Source organism: Artemia sp. Qi Xiang Cuo, chromosome 10 (assembly GCF_049724085.1).
Source record: "Artemia sp. Qi Xiang Cuo chromosome 10, ASM4972408v1, whole genome shotgun sequence".
In the NCBI taxonomy this organism is placed as follows: Eukaryota; Metazoa; Arthropoda; class Branchiopoda; order Anostraca; family Artemiidae; genus Artemia; species Artemia sp. Qi Xiang Cuo.
This window is the reverse complement of record NC_142803.1, coordinates 37,612,121-37,631,335: the sequence shown is the minus strand read 5'-3', so window position 1 is coordinate 37,631,335 and position 19,215 is coordinate 37,612,121. Positions and strand designations below refer to the sequence as shown.

General features: G+C 36.0%; 1 protein-coding gene across 1 annotated transcript in view; it reads right to left on the bottom strand.

Annotated features, from left to right (window-relative positions):
* Positions 1-699: 699 nt before the first annotated feature.
* Atg1 (serine/threonine-protein kinase unc-51-like protein Atg1) overlaps positions 700-19,215 on the bottom strand; it is a 153,689-nt gene continuing 135,173 nt past the window's right edge. Inside the window, exons 14-15 of the mRNA XM_089095393.1 lie at positions 7,697-7,848; positions 700-4,544 (exon numbers count right to left, since the gene is read on the bottom strand). Of these exons, the coding sequence (XP_088951519.1) occupies positions 4,186-4,544; positions 7,697-7,848 (511 nt within the window). The 3' untranslated portion in view covers positions 700-4,185. The remainder of the gene's footprint in view (positions 4,545-7,696; positions 7,849-19,215) is intronic.

Here is a 19,215-nt window from a genome sequence, read left to right as displayed (position 1 = left end):
GAGATAAATAAATGTTGTTTCGCTTCAAGATATCTTCCCCCGTCATTATTAAACATGAACCAAAGCTTACAATTAAGTGACAAAGGTTTGAAATCCGCTATTTGTATTATCAAAAAATTCGGTAGACAGATCAACTCCCCCCCCCCTTCAGTATTATATTGTACCACTTTTGCATTAAGGTTGCACCATTTTTGCTTAAGTAATTATTTTATATTTTACTCGAGAGATTCAAAATTGTCTTAGTAGCTGCGAAATCCATTCCACATTCAAAATTATTCTGTGCCGGCTAATATCTGATTAAATAGGTTTGAATCGGCATAATTTTTCCAAAAAAAAAAAACGCTCCAGATATCTTTTTTTTTGCGAAATAAAACCCGGAATGAAGATAATTACACTTCGTGTTCTTTATTCCACATCCAATATAAATCCCCATAAACAAGCAAATATAACGGTAACATAGAACAAAATGATTTTATTTAAACTCAAAAGCGCAAAAAACGATAGTATTAGGTTGTGACGCAAATGACTGATTTAAATCACATAAATGTAACAGACACAAGTATAAATAACACAAAAAAATACTACAGCGACAGTAAAAACATCTTAGACAGTCTATTTCTATTAGCATTATTAGTAACGTTTAAGCTTCCATAAAAAAAAAAAAAAAAAAAAAAAAAAAAAAAAAAAAAAAGACGGCTTAGTAACATAGACTAACACAGTACTATAACACCTAATCCACTGTGCTTAGTTTACAATAGAACTTCCTCCAATGAAACTGGAAACCCTTCAAGTATATTAAGCAAAGAAATAGCAGATCTCGTATCATTAATCTAAGAGTGTTAGACTAAAAATAAAAATAGAAAATCAAATTTAAAAATGTCAGGTTCAAGACATTGGAAGGAATAGATCTGAACTAAAATAAGGCAATAGTTCCTAAAAATTCTTCCAGTAGAGGTCAACAGAAAAACCAAGGCATATGATGTGTTTAATAATGTCTCTCTCACATCCTGAAACAACCTCTCAAAAGGCGTTCCTAACAGCTTTAGGAAACCATGAGTGGAAACTAAGAAGCAGGCCCTACCAAACAAAAATGTTAGAAATACATATCGTGCTTGATCTATGTGACGGGTGGAGAGCCAAAATGTTCGTGACTTGTTCTTAAACTAGGTTCTATTTTAGCCTCGTTGATTAATTTCTTAATTAAAACTAATTTTTTCGAATTCTCATGCAAGCGCAATAATTCTATGTATTAAATATGGTACATTGTTGGTTTAGTGGCGACGTTTCAGTCACCTGTTGGAAAATTTGACATGTGAAAATTATTTTATGCATATATTTGAGAATGAAAAATCTATTTCAATACGAGCTAAAGGTAAAGACGGGAACAGACACAGGAGGGCATCTTTATCTATTTTCTGATATTTGACTGCTTTTAAAAGCGGTCAAATACCTCCTCCTCCCCACAATGGATTCTTGCATACGTGTTCTTGTGGCAGTAAGGACTTAAAATAAGACAAATTTTTCGAAAAAAAAAAAAAAAAATGAAAGCATGAAACCTTCATTTAAGCTCATACAAACAACAAATTGAAAAAAAAAGAAAAATCAATAAAAACTGGTTATGTCATTTCTATATCTAATACTCTTCACTTCTTTTGACACGTGTCAACCATTATTAAAATAATTTAAATAAAAGAATGAGCTACAGCTGCAGTTCATAGCTGCTAGGTCACATTGACATAGATGGCACCTGTTCCTGTAAGCACGAAGGGGAGGGAGGTAAGATTGGTAAAACGAAAAGGTTTTATCCTGGAAACCCACTTCCTCAACATTGTGATTCTCTTATCCTAGAAATATCTTGCGAACCCCCATTTCCTAAGGGCCAGACTTGTGTCAACCTATGATTGTACCATCTATATATTAAACTGATGCAAACAAACATGGATATCCAACCCTCCTCCACCTCCACGTGGATTACCCAAAACAAGTAATGACAACACTCACGCACGCAAGAAGGAGGGGCTTCAGCTTCTGTCCTGAGCCAAAATATCGAGCTGTATTGTCTATTTATTTTCCATCTACCGTTAATTGTCCTATTTTTAGCCTTTTTTAGGGTTTTGCCTCCCCCCCCAAAATAACAAAATAAAACCCTTCCTACGCGGCTAGGGTAAGGTCCAATAAAAAAATAATTAAATTCAGCACATAAATCACTAAATTATTGAAGAAAATGACTACATCAACCACAAAATCACTAAATCTAGTGATATTTTTACTGTGTAGCAGCCCTGCTTGCACCTAAGCGCTTGCACAATATCCTTTTAAAGATGCTTGACATTGCAATCGAAGAATCTCGAACATTTTTCATTACTTGTGCCCCAGACCACACTGAGACGTGTTCTCGCATACGAGACTTATAGCTTTTGTTGAATAACTTTAAGCTTAATAATTTTATATTTTTGGAAACACAATGTGAAGAAGAGCTAGGTGGAGAAGGTAAGGCGGAGGAGGGTGGCGAAGAGCTTGGCTCGCGCTAAATTTCGAGATTTTGCAATTTTCCCCATAATCCACAATACACCACATAATTCCGTTTTTTTGCGCATTTTCTTCGGATTACCCCCTCAAGACAGATCACCTTTCAAAAGCCTGTTTAGTAGTGCCAGTAATCCCCACCAAGCAGAGGAGAACGAACCACAATATCTAACTAAAATACCGTAAAGATGCGCAAAATAGCTTTGCTTTCCGTTGAAATAAATTTGCCTTTTTTTAAGATACATATAATCGAATAAACTATAAAAAATATTGACATACTGAAGAAGTATACACATGATTGTGACATTTCTACAATTGTACAACAAACTCCAAAAAAGTCAATACCAATATAAATAAAATACATTAAAACTAGATTTAAGTTGTAAAATTACAAGAAAAAACAGCTTAAATATAATTGTCCTTTTCGGATGAATATCATGGTTCCAGCGACGGATCCAGCCTAATAAAAGAGTTCTACCCTATAGTAACCGATAGTTGAAAAATACATAAAAAATCATAAAGTACTGTAAATTACGAGCGCATTAGCAACTAGCGATACAAATGCATTAGTTAAAGAATAAATATAGCAACATTATATTAATATGTGTTTCTAATAAGCAGTTGATCTAATTAGACAGAATAAAGTAAAAAATTAATATTCAATCAGATTTTTCAGCAGCATATACTTCAATTGATATTTTGTTTACTACAAACTTCATTATTGAAGTTGATTGTTATGATGATGTTGTACATCATTATTATGATATTGAACTTCATTCTGATGTTGACTGAAGTACTGGTCCGAATCTTACTTTATTTTTTTTTGCTTCCAAATTAGACGTAGTAACCCCTCTTTTTAATGAACTATTAAAAAACACATATTACATATTCTACAGCAAAGATATACTAAAACAAATAGAAAATATCATCTAGTGACAAAACACAGTATTCTATTCTAGTTTATGATAAATTAACTTTTAGCAAAATTTTCCTTAGATATCAGAGAGCTTGCATACACACATATTAAAATTCAATGCTGGTACAATCCCCACTCGAATTTCTTACATTTTCCTATCATCCAACTTTTTTTATTTTTTCAGAATTGGGATCCCACTTCCTCCATTTTGCACCGTCTAAAAATACATTGTTGCGTATATGTCTGATCTGTGCTAAGATCTAATCGGATCTTTTAATAGAATCCACCAAAAATTTGGATATACAAAACACTGCTTCAAAAAAACTTGACAAAAAACTTTTTAAAAATATGCCTACGCAAACTCCTCATGATTGAAAGAACTTTCCCTTTGCAACTTCTAATTTCTAGCCAATGCTATAGGTTAAAGCTTAATATAAATAATGGAAACTGATATTGAAATTTGCCATGTTTCCAATTCCAAACTGACTCGACTGAATACTAGCCAAGTGTATTAACCTCTGTGTTATTTTTTGCTCTTTTTCAAATAACTAAAGTAAGCCTGTATGGTGCCCTCTATAAGGTCTGTTTAGTTGATAAATTAATAAGAAATTAGTTATATTAATCCATCTGACTGCAGCTATAACAAGAAAATATAATTATTCCTGCCTTCTCATTTTAAAACACAGGATAACATTCACTCCCAATTCAAGTAAATCCAAATCGAATACTGAATAAATTATAAGTCATGACGAGTCATAAGCAAGAATATATCCTTGCTCTTGCAAACAAAACAGACGACGTTCCACCGCTTCCCTATACCGACCAAGAACCTCTCGGTCTGCTGGGTCAATTACTTGCTGCTGCAAGCTATGCAACAGGATCTGTGCTGTCTGATATCGTCGAAAACAATCACCTGGACTTCCAAAAAGTTCATCTAAAGCTGCAGACTGACACATATAGAGAGCATGGTTGTAGATTAACTTGTCTGCAGTCACATTACTGGCTGGAGAGCTCAGACCGATGTTCTGCAGATTTCCAGGTGTATTGAGAGATTTAGAGGCCTTAAGACAGTCGTGATATCGGTGATTTAATTTCGCAACAACTGGAAAAGAAGTTTTTGAATAAGATTTACGTTAGTAGTATCCTATAAGCACATTTACTTATGGGAAGAAGGTGATTCCCTTTTACTTAAACAACTTGTAAAGGATACTTAATTTTCGTTAGAAGCTTCACATCATCAGGATTATGGCATTCGATGGAATTTTAAAGTTGATCCAAGTCTTCTGTACGTAGATCTATTCACGGATGAATGTTTGCACTATCAAAAATTCCAAACCCGACTTGACCAGCCAAAAATCTGGTTATGCATCTACAAACAGAACCAATAGCCAAAAAAAATTTCTTGGCAAGAGAATTAAGCCTCATCCAGCCTACAGATACATCAACAGCCAAAAAAAGGTTAAGAACAATAGCCAATAGAGTTTGACTTACTTTATCCTTTGAGTCTAATTTTTATTGTTTACTTACAGAGCAAGATTGGATTACGAATATGAAAATAGCTTAGATCGGATATTAACTTCAACTCCCGTTGAGAACAGCTTATGATGAAAATGCCTTGTTCCTAATTCTTGAATTCATGAACAAGTATATATTTGAGGAAAGAAGGAAAATCCAAAGAAACATGTTAATAAAAAGTACTTCGGAGGCTGTCAATTCTTGCAAAAAATACACTTTTAAGCACTTCTAAATGGCATTGCCCAATACTTTGAAAAAAATCCAGCCATTGCATTCATCAACAGTAGCAAAGCCTCAAACATTTCTTAGTTTTTCAAGTAGAGACTTATCAAGTAAAAGTCAATTTAAAATCTCTGAAGTTCTTCTAACCCTAATTTTATCTACAAAGCCGCTTCTAGCGTGATAAGTGTATACTGAGAACCTAACCTGACAAGCAATAAAAGTGCAATCAAAATGCACCAGCTAGATTTTAAGTTTCCCTTCAGAAGCCGATCCAAATTTTTGAGAGTTTTTCAAGTTTGCTTTGTTTTCTATTCTTTAAATATTTTCGGGGGTACATGTTAGTTTTTATATCATTCAGGAAACATTCGACTTAAAACAAATCTCTCTGGTCTTTTGATTATCGCTTCGGTATAGGACTCTTTCTACTTTGTAGAATCAGCCAGACTGCCAAGCATCGGTTTGAAATACTTCCAAGATTCGTGGATCTTGAATCCAAGATAAATCTACGATACCGGAAAAAAATCTATTCAAAGAATATCTAATTCAAGAAGGGACTACTCCCATCCGAACATAGTTTGGTATCACAATATTCAGAGAAATAACATTACCAAGGTTCTTGGCCTCGGACTTGACGCTGTGTTACAGTAGTTCTTCGAATAGAAAAAGAGATCAACCACACAGTTTTAGAATTCAATCCCGATGTTCATAGGTATCTCGGGTATATATAGGTATTACAAGCTAATAAAAGTCAGGAAAGGTATCTTCTGAATCTACTATTAGCAAGATATCTCACGGATCTACACAAGAGGATAAAAGAGTTGTCTGAGTTTGTTTTGCCTTCAAACTACCACATAATACTACTAATTAATTTACAAAGAATTTAAAACTAGCGATCAGATGTTAGTATCTTTGATTTTTTCTTCTTTCTAAACAGCACTTGTTCTCTTCTTCGTCTTTTTTTGGTTTTCTTCATCTTTTTAGGTTGCTTTCCATTTTATTTTTTTACTAACTGTTTAGTATATTATTTCGTTTTCCTCGTTTTATTCTGTTAATAAAGGTATCCAGTTGTGAAGCCAAATTATTCGACTTTTAAATCATATAAATAGGTTTTATTAATTGAAGTTTTGATTTTCAACATCTTAATTAAACATTTCCCTTGTTGTTACATTTTATATCATTTTGATTATAAATGAAAAGATAGCGTCTTCTTAAAAGATATTGTAAATTTTAATCCCGAGAAAAGGGCAAAATTTCGATCTTCTAGGAAAACTGAGTACGAGTGAGAACGCTATACAAGCTTTACTTCTGCGACAGTCCTACATAGCCTATTTATATTACATTCCAGAGTCAATAGTCTTAGCCTAGTTAATCAGTTGGCGGAATGGTGGAGCGACTACCAAACAGTCTGGCTTGAGGAGAATTTTTAACGATTTTAAGCCTAGGTTAGTTAATCAACGATTCCTAGCCTAGTTAATCAGTTTGCGGAATGGTGGAGCGACTACCATACAGTCTGGCTTGAGGAGAATTTTTAACGATTGTTAAACTGAATTAGGACAGGTAAAACTGACGGTCAATAAGACTAATAGCTCTTCTATGACTTTTTTCTTCCTAAAGGTTGACAACCACACTTCCTATAATTCCCAACCACAGGCAAAGAAAACAGTTATAATACGTGCAATCCTTTTGGACGAAGATTTAAGATGGAACGTAGACTATCAGACTAAAAAAAACATTCTTTTTACAACCTGGAGAGATTTCGTATCCTAACTGCAGTTTTAATATCTGTCTACTTTCTACTGTCTACTCTGTCTAGACCTTCTCTTGAATAATTTTAACGCAAGAATTTAAAGCAATTATAACGTGAAATTCAGGATTTGAGTTACGTACATAATACTTCATTTGAAAATGATGATTAGGAACTGTAATCAGCCGAATTACGCATTTAAAGAAAGAAAAGCGACTAAAACACATCAAACGTGTACGTATATAATATGTTTTAAATCAGTTAATGTATTTCTATCAATCATATTTTATAAGTAAAAACAGAAAAAGGAAAAACCAAAAGAGGAAAGAGAACAAATTCAAACAAAAAAAAGAATAAATTACAACAAAAAGGAGATGACACAGTGGAGAGGGTAAGCAGTTAATTACAATCACTTTTTACTCACAAAAAGGGCAGCAGAACTTTCAATTTCCAATCGAATGAACCCTCCCCTAAGTTTCTACGACGACCCCTTCAATACAAATTGGTCAGAAGTTTGAATGTTCCTTGTTTCCTAACTGTGATCTGTTATTGCACAATTTCCGGAATAACAATTTAAACTTCAATGCAAATAAAGAGAATAAATAAATTTTTCATTGAGGACAGACAATTTTTTTTATTTGAACACAAAATTTTTTTATTGTTAAATTAATTAATATGCCAAACTAATAATGATGGTGAGGAAAGAGGGACTGATTAGAATCAATGCACATGGAAGATGGCACTGAATGGAACATCTTATAAGGCTGTCTTACCTGACTTCACAGTTGACGATGGTTGAAGTCGTTTGGCTTCTAGTTCTTCTTTCGCCAAACTTAAGGCAGAGCTTAAATACTGGAGACATCGAACGTACAAAATTAATTGCTCTGCATGCGTATTTGAATTTGCGTTGGAATCTTTAGGACTTCTAAAAGATACAAAATAGATCAGGGCAAAGACATTAAGACAAAACAAGATTGCATTATTTTTATGAAGTTGGTATTCGATTCTGCCAACAACTGGATCGGAGTTTGTTCACGAAGCTAAGGTTACTTATCCAAAAAAGCAGGAATCCACCGTTTCATGCGCAATACTACAACATTGTACAAATACCAAATAGTACAACGACGAACATCGTAAGGGTTAGCACTGAAGAACGAGCGTTACTCACAAGAACAAGGTCCTTTTAACAAAAGACAAATCGACACAAGGATCCTCACGGTTTTACATGCTACGATAGACCAAGAGAGATTTAAGGAATATTTTATACGTGTTACCATTGCCAACAACGTTCACACAGTATGATAGTTTTTTGTCTTTATTGAGACTCCTTAAAACCTCTTGAATAAAACTAGCAACACTATAGTGCATGATGGCATTTATTTGTAAATTGTACATCTACACTGCTATAATCTTTTAACAATACACACATTTACCGAATCTAGCATTTGATTCAATCCGAAAAAAAAAACGAAAAGAAACTATCATGAAAATGAGGGGTAGAGGTCTGAAATTCAAAAATGAGCGTTCCTTGTTAATAACTGTCATTAAAGATTTAAGAAAATTTTGAATTAAAACCAAGTTGCCATCAAGCCATTGGCCAATTGGAGACAAAGCCAAGACAGATAGTCCGAGAGGGAGCCAAAGCTTACATAAGCCTTTTTCAGGATTGTATAAAAATGACGTCATTTTCGCTTGTTGATAGATAGTCTATCATCCATCCAGCCATCCTAGGGCAGAACTAAGGTAGATAGCCATAGAACTAAAAGATGATCGAGAGATTTTTGGTTTGACTCATGACCAACAGTGTCAACTGGACTTGCATGCAAAACGGGGGACTGAATTTGCTTGGACTCACAGGCGAACAAGTGACCTAAGCCTAATAGGCTTGCCCGCTTAGAGTCTCAGGCGGATTACCGTGTTTTAGGGTTGTCACATAACAGACCAGTCCCCTGAACAGGCAGACGAACGGGGAGACCTATAGTTTTCCAAGTGTTTTGGTAAACCGCACGGGCAAACAGCGGGAGTAGCTATGACTCTCAAATTGGACAAACTACTTGTGTACCCGCCTTATACCCCCTCATCATCCATTTTGCAAACATAGTATAAATATATTCCTCCGAATGAAATGGAAATTAGAGGCTTAAACTTATCCATATTCATCTGAGGATACCTATGATAGATAGTTTTGAAATTTGAGCCTGAAACTGCTTTCTTGAGGTTTTGATACCCATGGGCGCCCATATGGGGGGGGCAGGGGGGGGCTCTTGCCCCCCCTGGCTGAATGATGCTGCCTTATTTTTATATTTTTGTTCTGAGATTTCTATTATATAGCATTAAAAGTAGCAATTAGACGAAATTTGCCCCCCCCTGGAATTCAGCTTATGGGCGCCCATGATGATACCCCTCCATCCCACTTGAAACCCACTTACTTCCCTTCTAATAAATGATGCACTATGCAATACTTTATAACTGATACAATCTATAATATCTAATATTGGATGAATAGTTTATAATATAATATCATATAAATTGGATACAATAATGGTGCATTTAGCAGACAGATACTATGTGTTTAAAGGCAAATATGTCAACACATCCCATTTTCATAAACATCCCTTCGATGGTTCCAACCCAATTGGCCATTTCAGGAATCTGGCCCTGTTCAAGCCAAAATCTGTTCAGGCTTTGTATAACAACATAATAGAAATATACACAACACTATGGCGTGATCCCGATTGTTATTTAGAAACGACAGCAGAACTTTGAATTTCAATTTGCCTAAGTTGTCTCTAACAGCCTATAGCCACTGTTTTGCTAAGATCACTTCTAGAAAAAAGGAAAAAGAACACTTCCACGACAATCCTTTCAGTGACAACGCTATAGCGTTGCGTATAGTAAAGGTCATACGGCTCCAATGTTTTATTATAATTTTTTTTTCCCAGAGGCACTTCATATGGAAGGGGTCGTCGTAGGAACGTCAAAGGGGGCTCATTCGATTGCAGATCGAGAGTTCTAGTGCCCTTTTTAATAGTCGAAAGTGATTAGAAGGCAACTAACACCCCTTCCACGCCCACCAGTTCCCTAAACATCCAATCAACATTTTGAGATATCCATTTCGTTCAGCGTAGTTGATATCCAGAAAGAAATTATTTTTTTTAGGAGGACACTCCCCCACAGTCCTCAGGGCAAGGGTTGTAAGTTACGCTCTGGGGGCATATAAGCTTTTTATACAAAGCTTTGTCATAGAAACTTGAAAAAGGACTCATTCGATTGAAAGTTCAAAGGGCTAGTGCCCTTTTTCATCGTCAAAAGTGATCGGAGGGCAACCAACACCCCTCTCACGCCCACCTTTCCCCCCAAACGCATCCAATCAAAATTTTGAGGTAGCCATTCTGTTAGACGTAGTTGAAAATTTAGGAAATTAGGTCTTTGAGGATAACAACCCCCCCCCCCCCAGCCCTCAGGGCAAGGGTTGTAAGTTATACCCTGGCGGCATATAAGGTTTTTACAGAAAGCGCTGTCTTAGGAACTTCAGAAAGGACTCATTCGATTGGAAATTTAAATGTCTAATTCCCCTTTCAATAGTCAAAAGTGATTGGAAGATAGCTAAGATCCCTTCCACGCCCACCATATCCCCAAACACATCCAATAGATATTTTAAGACAGCCATTTCGTTCAGCGTAGTTAAAAGTTCTGGAAATTGTATGTTTAAGCAACCCACACACTCCATAGTCCTTAGGGTAAGGGTTGTTAGTCATGCTCTCGGGGCATATATGGTTCTTACGGAAAGAATGCTCGTATAAACCTCAGATAGGGCTTATTTGATTGGAAATTGAAAGCTCTATTTCACTTTTTAAGCGTCAAGAGATATCGGAGGGTAACCAGCGCCCCCCCCCCCCCCCAACCTTTTTTTCCCAACTGCATCCGATAAAAATTTTGAGATAGCTATTTTGTTAAAAATAGTTCAAAGATCATGTAACAAAAATTTCGGTGTCGACACGACTCCCCAGGGCCCGGGGGCAGGCGTTGTAAGTTATGCAATGGGGGCATATATGCGTCTTATGGAAGGGATGCTCGAAGTAACTTCAAAGAGGGCTCATTTGATTGGAAATTGAAAGTTCTAGTTCATTTTTTATGAGTCAAAAGGGATTGGAGGGCACCTAGCCCCCCCCCCTCCACGCACTTTTTTCCTCAACCCCATCTGATAAGAACTTTGAAATAGCCTTTTTTTGAATAGTTCAAAGATCATATAACGAAAACTCCTGGGTCAACACGGCCCCCCAGGGCCCGAGGGCAGGCGTTGTAAGTTATGCCCTGGGGGAGTCTATGGTTCTTACTGAAGGGATGCTCGTAAAAAATTCAGATGGCTCATTTGATTGGAAATTGAAAGTTCTAGTTCAGTTTTTTAGAATAAAAAGAGATTGGAAGGCAACTAGCCCCCCCCCGCACCTTTTCGCCCAAATGCATCCAATAAAATTTTTGAGATAGCGATTAAGTTAAAAATTGCTCGAAAGTCAGATAACAAAGACTCAGGTGTCGTCACAACCCCCCAGGGCCCGGGGGCAGGCGTTATAAGTTATGCCCTGGGGCATATTTGGTTCTTATGAAAGAGATGCTCGTATAAGCTTCAAAGAGGTCTCATTTGATTTGAAATTGAAACTACAAGCTCACTTTTTAATAGTCAAAAGAAATCTGAGTGCAGCTAGCCCCCCCCCCCCCCCCACGTCTTCTTTTTCCAAACCCACCTGATGAAAATTTTGAGATAGATAAGAAAAACTACGGTGTCAATACACCCCCAGGGCCCAGGGGAAGGCGTTCTAAGTTATGCCCTAAGAGCATGTATGGTTCTTATGAAAGGGATAATCGTATAAACTTTATTGAGGGCTGAATGGAGATTGAAACTTCCATTGAATGGAAATTAAAACTTCTAGTTCACTTTTTAAGAGTCATGAGAGTTAAGGGCAACTAGCCCTCCCCCCTCGCCCTTTTTCCCCAAACATATCCGCTACAAATTTTGAGTTAGCCAGTTTTTTGGAAATTGTTCAAAAATTGAATAACAAAAACTCCCCCCAAGGCCCAGGGAATAGGCGTTGTAAGTGTTGTCTTCGGAGCTTACATGTTCTTATGAAAGGAATGCTCGTATAAACTTCAGAGGGGGCTTATTTGATTGGAAATTGAAAGTTCTAGTTCAATTTTTAAGAGTCAAAAGATATTTGAGGATAACTAGCCCCCCCCCCACACACACCCTTTTCCCCAATTCCATCCCATAAAATTTTTGTAATAGCCATTTCATTAAACATAGTTCAAAGGTCAGATAAGAAAAATTCCAGTGTCGACGCAACCCCCCAGGGCCCGGAGGCAGGCGTTATGAGTAATGCTCTAAGGGCATATATAATTCTTATGGAAGCGATGCTCGAATAAACTTAGGAGAGGGCTCATTTGATTGGGAATTGAAAGCTCTTGTTCCCTTTTTGAGAGTCAAAAGAGATCGGAGGGCAACTAGCCCCCCCCCCACCGCCACGCCGTAAATGCATCAGATAAAAATTTTGATATAGACATTTTGTTAAAGTAGTTCGAAGTTCAGATAACAAAAAAACTCCGGTGTCGACACAGCCCCCCAGGGCCCGGGGGTAGGCGTTGTAAGTTATGCCGTGGGGCATATATGGTTGTTATGGAAGTGATGCTCGCATAAACTTCATAGAGGAATCATTTGATTGGAAATTGAAAGTTGTAATTCACTTTTTAAGAGTCTAAAGTGATTGGAGGGCAGCTAGCCTCCCGCCACACTCCATTTATTTTTTTCCCCCAGGGGCACTTCATATAGAAGGGATCGTCGTATAAATTTCAAAGGGGGCTCATTCGATTGGAAATCGAGTGTTCTAGTGCCCTTTTCAAGATTCAAAATTCATTGCAGGGTAACATGCTCCCCTTCCAAGGCCTTTTAGTCCAAACATATCCGATAAAAAGTTTAAGGTAGTCATTTTTTTTAAAATAGTTCAAAGACCATATAACAAAAACTCCTTTAAGTATGGTCATTTTGTTAAGACTAATTTAAAAGTCAGACGAGAAAGACTCCTGTGTCAACACAACCCCCCCTCTCCAGGACCCGGGGCAGGCGTTGTAAGTATTGCTCTGGGGGCATATATTGTTCTTATGGAAGGTATGCTTGTATAAACTTCCGAGAGGGCACATATGATTGGAAATTGAAAGTTCTCGTTCAATTTTTAAGAGTCAAAAGAGATCGGAGGGCAACTAGCTCCCCTCTCCACGCCCTATTTTCCTCAAACCCATCCGATGAGAACTTTGAGAGAGCCATTTTTTAAAAATAGTTCAAAGGTCAGATAACAAAAACTTCGGTGTCAATACAACCCCCAGGGCCCGGGGGGCAGGCATTGTAAACTATGTCCTGGGGCCGTATGTGGGTCTTATGAAAGGGATGCTCGTATAAACTTTAGAGAGGGTTCATTTGAATGGAAATTAAAAGTTGTAGTTCATTTTCTCAGAGTAAAAAAAGATCGGATGGCAACTATCCCCTCCCGCCCTCCACGCCTTTGGGTTTATCGGAGGGACAAACCCCCAATAAAATTTGAGGTGACCATTTTGTTAAAAATAGTTCAACTATAAGATATTAAAACTCCGGGGTCGACACAACCCCCAGGGACAGGCGTTGTAAGTTATACTCTGGGGGTATATATGGTTCATATTGAAGGGGTGCTCATATAAACTCCAGAGAGGGCTCATTTGATTGAAAATAGAAAGTTCTAGTTGATTTTTAAGGAATAAAAAGAAACCGAAGGTTAATTAGCCCCCCACGTCTTTTTCCCCAAACCCATCCTATAAAAATTTTGAGATAGCCATTTTGTTAAAAATATTTCAAACATCAGATAATAGAAACTCCAAGGTTGACACAAACCCATATTTTCACACTGATATTGTTACTTTGATACCAGTTTTGATACTTTGATGAACATTTGATTTTTTTTTAAGAAAAGTTTGATTTTGAAATAAGGAATTTTTAAAAACTTGAAACTTTTTGCAATCAAAAACGAGCGAAAATTAATTAAAAAAAAAAAATTCCGAAAAATAAGTTTTTCAAAGAAAAATAAAGGTCATTTTAAACTTAAGCTCAGCAGATACAAATACCTGTTGAAATTCAAACTCAAAACGACCAGAAATTACTATTAAAGAATGAATGAAACCCAAAACGAACAGAAATTAAATAAACAATCAAAACAAAAAACATACAACAAGTAATAACATAAATGAATAAATAGATCTTAAAGCGAGTAGTGCTTAGATTGAATATGAAAATCAAGCTTAAAACGAAAAAAAAAAAATTCCTATTGAAGTATAAATGAAACTTAAAACGAACAGAAATTAAATAAACAGTCAAAGCAAACAAACATACAATAGATATAAATGTAAACTAATAAATAAATCTTAAAACGAGTGAAACTTAAATTGAATGTGCAAATCAAGCTTGAAACGAACAAAAATTACTACAACAAGAGTTTGTGTATCACCACCTTCTCTCACTGTAAAAGTCTAAAACCTACTGCGTCATTGGCGCTTTACTGAAAACTATATCGGTCTTGAACAGTCTTGGAAATATAAACAACATCAAATTGAATATTTGATGTATAATTATATTAATTGTTGAAAGATCCATCAGTTCAAGAACTTATTTCACTGTAATTTTATTTTTATTTTCAATGCTGTATGAACTGGGAAAGAAATATTTGTAAAATAATTCGTTTTCAGTTAAGCGTTATTGACGCAGTAGGCTTTTGGTTTTTGTTTACAGTTCAGGAAGGGTGTAGCATCCTAACACTTGTTTGTAGAAACTATATTCGTCTTTAACAATTTTAAAAAGAGCTAGTAAATTAAACTAAATATTGGATGCATAATGATATCAATTGCTGACAGCTCATCAGTTCAGAATTTTACCATAATTTTAATGTTTATTTTCAAGATTAATTACAAAAGAAAATATTCCCCATATAATAGGTTTGCAGAAAAGTGCCAATGATGCAGTAGGCTTTAGATTTTTATTCAATCTAAGCATTACTCGCTTTAAGATCTATTTATTCATTTATATTATTACTTGTTCTATGTTACTTGTTTTGATTGTTTATTTAATTTCTGTTCGTTATGGGTTTCATCTATTCTTTAATAGTAATTTCTAGTCGTTTTGAGTTTTAATTTTAACAAGTATTTGTATCGGCTGAGCTTAAGTTTAAAATGGCCTTTACTTTTCTTTGAAAACCTTATTTTTCGGAAAGTTTTTTTTTTAATTAATTCGGGAAAAAATTCAAAGTTTAGTATCATTTTACGAGGTAACTTTAGGGATCTCAGACACGTAAAATTTTATTGAACAATTTTCAGTGAGATGGCACCCCTTCTGCATGTTTCAACCCGTTTTTCCGTGCAACTCTTATATATATATATATATATATATATATATATATATATATATATATATATATATATATTGTAGTAAAGATTTGATTTTTGGAGTTTCGGTTTTTAGTGCCAAGATTCACTATTTACAAAAAGTGCTTCACCATGAACTGATTGAACCAATGCCTTTTCGAGTGGGAAAGAGGCTGACATCCCCCCTTAAACCATATTGTCCAAGTTTCAAGTGGATTTTTATATTTTGAAGTTTCGAGACTGATCATTATCCCAGAAAAAGGAAATACCTTAAAATATTCCTTGAATGGGAGAGGGTATAAAATAATAATAATAATAAAAAAAAGGCCAGGATCATTATTTTCCTATTTTTTAGGGGTTCTATAGGAAAATCTTGTTTTTAGAAGATTCCACTTCGCTATTATGTGATCCCTTTCGTTGTTTAAAAAGTGCATTAAACTTCTAGTTCCCGTTCGACAAACCCTTCTATTGACAATCTACGACCACTAGTTCAATACGACCACCCTGAAGAATCAAATAGATAAACACGTATCCTCGATCATTCTTCTCAGGAAAAACACAAAATTCCGTATTTTAGTAGATGGAACCTTGAGACTTCCCCCGTATATGCACCTTTGTGCTATATAGTTGGAGGGGATATTTGAGGGATCTGATTGTTTGCGGTAACCTCCCAATCATACCGGTTGAAAACTAGCGGCGTTCTTTAAAAACCTCGCATTAAATAACTTTAAGCATATTATAAGACAACTCACTACAGCGCCGAGCCACCTGAGGCTAACAAAGCCACACAGGCTCCTCCTCCATCCCAATCTACTCAAAGCTTCCCTCTTTACAATCTCCAGGAAGTTACCATTCCCCTTAAATCTTTCCTTTCAACGACATCCTCCCACCCCATTCGAGACGACTCGATTTTCGTTTGGCCCTAGTCGGTTGGCCAAAAAAGACAATCTTAGGCAATCTGTCATCCTTCATCCTCAAAACATGTCTGAGCCATCTCAATTTTTCTCTCATTAAAGCCTAGAAAGCCGGTTTGAACCATATTTTTCGTACAGCTTACTATTTTAAATACGATCATTTATCCAGGTACCCAAAACAATCCGTAGGCAATATTTCTGGAACATACCTAGCAGCTCCTCTTCCGATTTTCGAAGTGTTCATGCTTCAGAATCAGAACCAAACTGAAGCTTCCAATATTCTAATCTTGATTCGCAGACTTATCTTCCTATTCCTCCAAAAATTTTTCAACCATGTGAAAACACCCTGGGCCTTGGTTTTTCTACCTTTAACATCTTCACTACGCCTCCCCCCCCGTTTTTAATAATAATACTACCATAGCAATTTTATTCTCGTACATATTATAAAGGAAACTATAAAGATGCAAATTGAATCATAATTGAAATGAAAACAAAAACAAACAAAAACGATTAAGTTCTGGAGTAACTTTTAAAGCGCCTGTTTAAAGAAATCCTGATTTTCACAATTTTTGCTCGACTGAAAAATGAAAACTTCGCTTTATCCCGAGTAAAAAAAAAAAAAATTGTTGCCTGAATACTGAATATCCCACTGCAACAAAAGGCATTCTATTTCAAAATTTTAAAGGACAGGATTAGGCTTGTCAATTTTTCGCATTTTGATAATTTTTGTTCAAGAGTTTGCACATAAAGATATCAGTCAAAACTGTATTCAAACATGCAGAACAGACTGAATAAACTGAATAGCGTTTAGACTGAGTAAACCCTTGAATTTAAAAAAAAAAAAAAAAAAAAAAAAAAAAAAAAAAAAAAAAAAATGCAAAACTGAAACGTGTAGCTTAATGGCGCAGCTTCATTTTTGGTGTGTAATGTTTAAAATTACGTTAAGTATCCTTTAAGGAACTGAAGCATTATGGTCCCCATTATGCCTGGTTTGATCTACATCCTCTGATATAAATACTTCTCTACAAATAGTATGGGACCCACCCGAAGGAATGTGCTCTATTTCAGTTTGTGAGTGTTCAGTGAAATGACCAAGATTTTTCTGTACCAAAGGACAGTGCATGACCTGCTGATCCCGGGAAGGCCCGCTATACCGGTGTCAGACGCAGGCATCAGCAGCTATAGCAGTTCAAAGCTGCCTTTTCGCTTCCTTTTTTCTCGGCGAGCAACACCATTCTGAGAGTACAAGATACATGCCCTAAATAGGAAACGCTATTGTCGAGGGAAAGTACCTGGATAGAATGATCCCACAAAATCCAACAAGCCAATTTCATTATCTCATACATCCAGCATATATCAGTATTTGCCAGCGTGTTTCAGGCTTCATCAGTGATTTATCAAGTGTAGTGTATCTAGCAAGCGTGGCTTAGTACTAGTAGGCTATAGCATAGTAGTAAGCTATAGCATAGTAGCCTAGTATTTCAGGGGTTGACAACCTTTTGCATCAGCTTCCTGTTCAGTTCCGATCACAGTTTATAGAATTAACAGTATGATCATTCCCTATCTCACCCATTATAAAATTAGTGACTTACAAATAAAGTAAACATACTACTTGATGCCCTTTTTATGCTCTTAACCAATATAATAATCATTTTTGTCAAAATGAATTTCCTCCCCGCCCCCCTAGGCTATATATATACCAATTCAGGGTATATATTTACACATGAGATGCGGGGGGGTAAGTTTTAAACCTAACTCTCATTTTTATCATAAATAAATTTTACCACCACTGCCCCAATGTGCAAATATATACCCTGAATTAGTATTAGCCTAATAGGGGTGGGGGTAAAAGTCATTTCTGAAAAAGAGGGGTAAAATATAGAAAATAGAGGGGTATTGTCTGGGTGACAACTATCATCGTGAGAAAGTATAAATTCAGGAATCTAAAAGTTTCAGTTGTATTGACATGCTTCATGATTTATTTGTAATAGCACTATTTCTTACATTTAGAAACAGTAGGCTAACGAAGGGGGAATAATTGAATTTTTTTTTTAACCTTGTTTCCATCAGGGGCATAGCTCCAGTATTTGATAAAATTCTACTTAAGCTACTTTTGGCTATCTTGGATAGGGGATAAGTTAGGAAAATGAAACTTTCAGGGATGGGTCTACAGGCTAAAGTATGTCCTGGGAAGGTATTCTGAAGTACCCACCTCCACTCCTTCCTCTAGAGGGTCCTGGCCTTTGATTTTTAGTGAAACCTTGCAAAATAAATCTTCTGCTTGAATGAATTAAAACAACAAAATTTTCAGCTTCACAACTTTGCTCAATCCCAAGTATTAAGGTTTTAAAGATATGCAAATACATTTCATATATTAAAAAAAAAAACATTAATATGGCTCAAAATTCTTCTCAAATAACAGGAATTATATTTTCAGAACTAAAGCCAGAGAATAAGAAACCAGTAACTGAAAATTAAGGTAAAGAGTTGTTTTGTCAAATTTCAATAGGTTCTACCTGTCATGTAGGCAAATTTCAGGACCCTTTAGTGGGAGAAAGAGTGGAGGTATGTACTTCAAAATACCAACCCAGGAGATACCTTAGCCTGTAGATCCAACTGTCTTTTTGGCAAAATTCTACTTTAGCTACTTTTGGCTATCTTGGATAGGGGTTTGGTTAGGAAAATGAAACTTTCTGGGTTGGGTCTACAGGCTCAATTGTGTTGTGGGATGGTATTCTGAAGTACCTACCTCCACTCCTCCCTCTAGAGGGCCCTGACCTTTGATGACTTTTAAATATCTGTGTGTTATGAAAATGAAACCTAACGTAAGTTTATCGGATCAACCTATTTTGCGCCCCCCCCCCCCTAAAAAATCCTGGATCCGCCCCTGAAACCATCACACCTATTCCACCAGTTATTAGAAGAAAAAAAATTCCTTATTTTCA